General features: G+C 39.3%; 1 protein-coding gene across 1 annotated transcript; it reads right to left on the bottom strand.

Annotated features, from left to right (window-relative positions):
* LOC148367065 (guanylyl cyclase-activating protein 2-like) lies at nt 1–5,863 on the bottom strand. Its single transcript, XM_088333861.1, has 4 exons — nt 5,572–5,863; nt 5,344–5,493; nt 1,048–1,156; nt 1–426 (listed from the first exon to the last, which is right to left on the bottom strand). The coding sequence occupies exons 1-4, from the start codon at nt 5,767–5,769 to the stop codon at nt 296–298; spliced, it is 588 nt and encodes a 195-aa protein (XP_088189987.1). The 5' UTR covers nt 5,770–5,863; the 3' UTR covers nt 1–295.
* Nucleotides 5,864–6,285: the final 422 nt, after the last annotated feature.

Below are 6,285 nucleotides of genomic sequence, written 5' to 3' on the forward strand. Positions count from 1 at the left end.
TGAGGCAAAACAGTGATTTTTAATAAAAAGATAGTACAGTATGTGGATAAGCCCCCGTCAGTTCCATGCACCAAGAGAGGCCCGGGAAAGAGCTAGGCATGGACTAACTTGACTAGATTTAATAGAGGCTTGACCTAAACCCAACAGAACCCTGCAATGAATCGGAGTACCGACTCTGAGCAAGGCTTTAATGCTTCAACCAATGACAGAAAGTCTTGGCTAAAACCTCGGCCTGGCGGCTTTGGTCTCACATACTCAATTTCATAAAGGCCTAAAAAAGTGAAATTTGCCACATTCAGAAGTTTGCACTCTTTCTCCTCTGTTGTTCAAGAACCCATAATGCAGGATTTATGTCCAACTTCAACATATTCAGAACCCAGGGATCCTGCTGTGCTCCTCGAATGAATTCTTCCATATTGATGCAACCTGAAAAATAAATTACAGATACACATTAAGTCGTATGCTTCAAACGTGTCATTATGGATGGTGCATTGACTATGTTTATATGCGAGGAATAATCTCATTGGAAACTAAATAATGTATTTCTGAAGCATCTGGATGAGTCGTTTAAATGCCCAGAGACAAACAAATACCCTGTATACATAGCGTTCGTGAGTATAATGTTTAAGAGGACAAACTACACAAATACAAACAAAATACTTTCCTCTGCCCTTCAAAAGATGGAGGCAATTTTTAGAATATATATTGATGTCTATTACTGTAGCATTTTCACTGTGGGGGATAGAAAATAAAAATGAAATGTCTCGTAAAATCAAGATTTTTATCCAGCAATAGACCGAAGTTTGGATGATCATTTGTCTTTGCTTGCTCACAATCAGAATCCGAATATTTATACACACATGAGCGTTTTTGAAATAAAAAGGCTTACCCAACCATTGCAATCAGAAATTTCACAATCAGGCTAAAACCTAAATTGGATTATGTTGCTCATTTACATGGATTTGCATAATTTAAATACTTTCAAAATTCTGTTTCCAGTTGGATTTTTGCTTGCATATAAACACACCAACTGTGTTGTCCACTTACCATCCCCATCGCTATCAACAGCCTGCAGTATTCGATCTACGGTGTCATCTACTGTATATTGAGATTCATTTGTGTCCACTTTTGTGCCTTTCTTAACACGGTAAATGCTCTGTAAAGACAAATACAACATGATGCAAACAATCAAGTCAAATTTTTTATTTTGCTAATGAATCAACCCAAAATGTTAAGTACACAAAATAACAGCTGGACGATTTTTGCGTTGGTAAGATTACATTGGCAGCGAGACTGCACCATATATAATGCAAACGTTTTTTTTTCACACATAAAAAAAAATAACACTACAATACAACTTAAGTTTTGTATAAAAACATTTATGTACACAGGCATAAATAAGCAATATTTCTGTCTGTCAAAGAGGTCTAACTTATGAGGTGTAACAAGGTTTAATAAAGTTTAACTTGTTACCTAACTCATTGTCGGTATAAAAGACAATTGTCCAAAACCTCAGTCAGTCACACTCCAAACTCCCCAACAGCCTAGACCAAAGAGGTGTTCAGGACACCAGAGACAAAATTGTAGACCTGCACCAGGCTGGGAAGACTGAATCTGCAATAGGTTTAATGTTTGGTGTGCTATGAGAGCAATTAGTAGTAAATAGAAGACAAGTAAGACCATTGATAATCTCCCTTGATCTTGAACTCCATGTAAGATCTCACCCAGTGGTGTCAAAACGATAACAAGAATGGTGAGCAAAAATCCGAGAATCACACGAGAAGACCTAGTGAATGACTTACATAGAGCGGGGATCACAGTAACAAAGGCTACTATCATTAACACATTGGGCCGCCTGGGACCTTAAGTCCTGCACTTCCAGACGTGTCCCCCTGCCGAAGCCATTACATGTCCAGGCCTGTCTGCGGTTTGCTAGAGAGCATTTTGATTGTGTTATGGTCAGATGAAAACTAAATAGATTTTTTTGGGGTAGAAATACAGGTTATCGGGTCTGTAGGAGAAAGAATACTGACTTGCACCTAAAAAATACCATACCCAATGTGAAGCATGGCGGTGGAGGCATCATGCTCCGGGAATGTTTTTCGGCAAAGGGGACTGGGACAACTGATATGTGTAAAGGAAAGAATGAACGGGGCTATGTTTGGAGAGATTTTGAGTGCAGCAAGTGCATTGAAGATGCCATGGTAACAGAAGCATTTCAAGGTCCTGAAGTTGCCTAGCCAGTCTCCAGATCTCAACCCCATAGACAATCTGTGGAGAAGTTCAATTCCGAAGGACAGTCCCAAAACAACACTCCTAAAGGAGATATGCATGGAGGAATGGCCCAAAATACCGGCAACAGTGTGTGAAAAGTTTGTGAATATTTACAGATAACGTTTGGCTTCTGTTCTTGCCAATAAGGGTATATAACAAAGCATTGAATTTTAGTATTGAACAACAAAAAAATCCACCATGATTTCCAAATAAATTCTTTAAAAAACAAACAATCAATCTGATTTTCTGTTTTTTTTTCCCCGTATTCTGCCTCTCATGGTTGAGGTTTACCCATGTTGACAAGCCTCTGTGATATTTTCTAGTGGGAGAACTTGGGCTATTAGATGTTGACTATATACTCATTTGCCCCACTGTATTCTGTGCTGTCTTACTACCATTTTTCGTTCTGTTATTATGGAATTGTTCAATCCACTCGGTGTATGTATCTGTGTCTTCTTGCTTTTGTGTTCGGTTCATTATGAACAACCAGTACTTGGTATTCAGACATATTTTTCTAGTTTTAAGATAGTTCTACTTTATTTTCTGGTAAAATAGGAGAATATATCCTAATAACACGCAACATCATCTTTTTGGTAGCAACTGGAGCTTTCAAGAGGAAAATATTTCTTTAAATGGGCAAAATAATTTATCCTATTCCCATGAATATTTTTCTCGTTTTATTTAAGAAACTAGATATAATAATATTTAAAAAAAACACACTTTAATGAAGGAAAATTATGTCATTTAATATCGTACTTAAGGGAAATATACTGTATATTAAAATTAGTAAAATAATGGCAGCACGGCGGCGCAGTGGTTAGCGCGTGTCCAGCACAGTTCTGAACCTTTAACCTCCTGTGTGGAGTTTGCATGTTCTTCCCGCACTTGCGTGGTACAGTTTCCGGTTTTCTTCCCACATTCCAAAAACATGCATGTCAGGTTAAATGGCCAGACCAAATTGTGCCTAGGTGTGAATCAGTGAGCGAGTTGTCTGTCCCTGTGTGCCCTGCGATTGGCTGGGAACCAGTCCCCTGCCCACTGCCCGAAGATAGCTTGGATGGGCTCCAGCACCCCCGCGACCCTAATGAGGATAAGCAGTGCATATGGATGGAGTAAAATAATCTACAATGTGATACATAAAATAACTTACATTTATTTCAATTATTATTTTTGTTGTTTGTTTTGGAGGAATAAGAAAATGTCACGAACCAGGACAGGAAACAGGAATGGAGAACCCAATCGCGTAACATACTCACAGTTTATTAGGGAGAGGAGGAATGCGCGCACACTCGATCCGGGGATCAATGGTTGCGGAAGTGGATTGACATCCGAACAAAAGAGTTGTCAAAATCAAACAGATCAGGCCAAAAATAAAACAGAATCAAACACAGGCCAATTCACAGAATTAGGCATTTCACACAGAGTTTAAAAGGAGTCTTGCAGAAGTTTCGCAGAAGTTTCACAGACGCACTGACAACTAACGGCTCAAAAGACCGCGTTTAAGTACTCCCAAGGAGCAATCTGTCAACGCGTCTCAGCCGGTGTCCATGGCCTGGGCCAATTGGGCGCCGTGGCAACCATGACAGAACCTGGCACCACACGGCTGGGACCAATTGGGCGCTATGGCAAGCGTGACAGAAAAACTACACATAGTGTAATCAAAATTATCTTGTGGATTACGCCAAGAAAAAGTTTTCTTTAAACGAGGATAAGAATCTACCACGTGCTAGATAAAATAGTTTATCTAATTTTAAAGATTATTCTTATTGTTTTATCTAAGAAACAAGAAAAAAATAGAATGCTAAAAAAATCCACTTAATATTGTATAACCAAAATATTCTTCCAAGGGGTTAAAATTTTATTTTATGCAGTGTAAACATTCTCATCTATACAATGTAAATATAATGTTCTTCTTTTTTCCCTTATACTATATATATTTTCAACAGTTTGTCCTGCTCAAATGAAAGGCAACTACATTCTAAACCAGTAGGAAACATTAAATCACAAAGCTTGCATTTATTTATTTAGTTATTTACATCGCTTACAAATATTTTACATTTGAAATAATTATTAAGAGGCTCTGTTTTTACAACTTTTGGGTATAGAGTAGAATAAAAAAAATATATATATAATGTAATGAAATGTACCGTGGTATAGTATAGTATAATATAGTAGAGTATAGTATTGTATTGTACTATATTGTATTGTATTGTATGATTGTTTTGATTGTCATTGATGAAAATCTCATGATTACCAATATGATTCACCTGTGCCCACTCATTTGGCGCCAACCCCTGCAGGTTCTGATTGGCTCCTTGTCCCTATTTAAACCGAGTCTTGTCAATCCCCAGTTGTCAGTCCGTCTGCGAACCTCTGTTTATATAAGGCAAGTCTTTTTCGACCCTGACTCCCGCCTGTCCCATTTCTGCTCCCATTGTTTCCGGCTACGACCTGTTTTGATCCCGACCATGTCTGCTCTCCTTTCTCGACTTACGACCCGTTTTTGATCCCGACCACGTCTGCTCTTCCGTCCCGGCTTGGGATCCGATTCTGACCCCGACCACGGTCTCGCTCTCCTGTCCTGGCTATCGACCTGTTTTTCCGTCCCTGACACAGCCATCGCCCGCTACGGAAGATTCGTATTCGGATCACAATCCGATTCCGAGAGCGACTTGCTTCCCGCGTCCAGCGAGCATCGGATCGCGGGAGCTGCCCTTCCTCTTTCTTTCAATAAAATTGTAAGAAACCCTTACGCGATTGGGTCTACCCTGTGTGCTGGTCGTGACAGAAAAGGTAGTGTTTATTGTTTACAATGAGATTTGACTTGGCAGTCCAGGATGAACATGCGATAAAAGCTTAAAAGATAAAGAAAATAAATTAATGTGAAATAATATTAGGATAGATTGGCAATATTCACAAGCCAGTGTTTGTAGACTGGCCAAAGCTGTAAGGACATCAGACAAATAGTGCAAATTATTACACTGACACTAGCTGGAAAATTCAGCAAAAATAAAAACAAATAAATGAAACTATACATTTTTTTTTACATAGGAAATGCAATTAACTTACTTGAATTATCGACCGAAGCTCATCCCTGTCGACATAGCCGTTGTTGTCTTTGTCATACACCTTGAACGACCAGCGCAGTTTATGCTCCATGTCACCCCGGAAAACAAGATTGAGAGCAGCTACAAACTCTAGGAAATCTATGGTATTGTCCTGAAAGTAAAATATTCTAAAATATTTAATCGGCCTCATCTTAACTAGCATTACTCGCATGAATTCCAAAAATCTCACCCCATTGGTGTCAAAAGCACGAAACATGTTCTCTGCATAATCCGAGGCTTCGCCGGTTGGGTCCACGCCAAAGAAACGCTTGAATTCATGCAGAAAAAGTAGTCCGCTGGGGCACTCCGTAACAAATTTCTTATACATATCCTGGAGAGCTTTGACATCAATTTTTTCTGCGTTCTCCGTTTGCTGCGCTTGTCCCATTTTCCTTTGTGTTTTAACAGGCCTTTAGCCTGTTGGTATGAACTCCATCCTAGAGTATCCAGACTAGAAATGTCCGTCTTATTGACCTGGGTGATCCATAAGCCCGTGGAATCCTAAAGATCTTGTTTACGTTTGAGACAGGTGATTAGTGCGGGCTGGGGATTAAAGACTGGATTACCTTGCTCGGGGTTTCCTCTCGCTCTCTCACTAGGTTTTACCTCAAATTGAGTAATAGAGTTGGTCAATCGCACAGGTTTTTCTTGGGGAAAACAGAATTCCTCGGAATCCCCTCTTGATTTCTTATATTGTAAATAATTAAATGTTATTATTTTCAACTTCTAAAACAGTTCGTTTGCTAGTTTTTTCTTTTTAAAATTGTACAGCAATTTCTCGCTATGATGCGGTTCACCTTTCACCGGTCCCGCTGTTTTACAGATCGTAGTCATGCATTGTGTTCTGCATTCTGATTGTCATGAACCAGAACAGGATCAGGACCCAAACGCGTGACGTTCTCAC

This window comes from Urocampus carinirostris, chromosome 4 (assembly GCF_059441175.1).
Source record: "Urocampus carinirostris isolate Australia breed hairy pipefish chromosome 4, RoL_Ucar_1.0, whole genome shotgun sequence".
NCBI classification, from domain to species: domain Eukaryota; kingdom Metazoa; phylum Chordata; class Actinopteri; order Syngnathiformes; family Syngnathidae; genus Urocampus; species Urocampus carinirostris.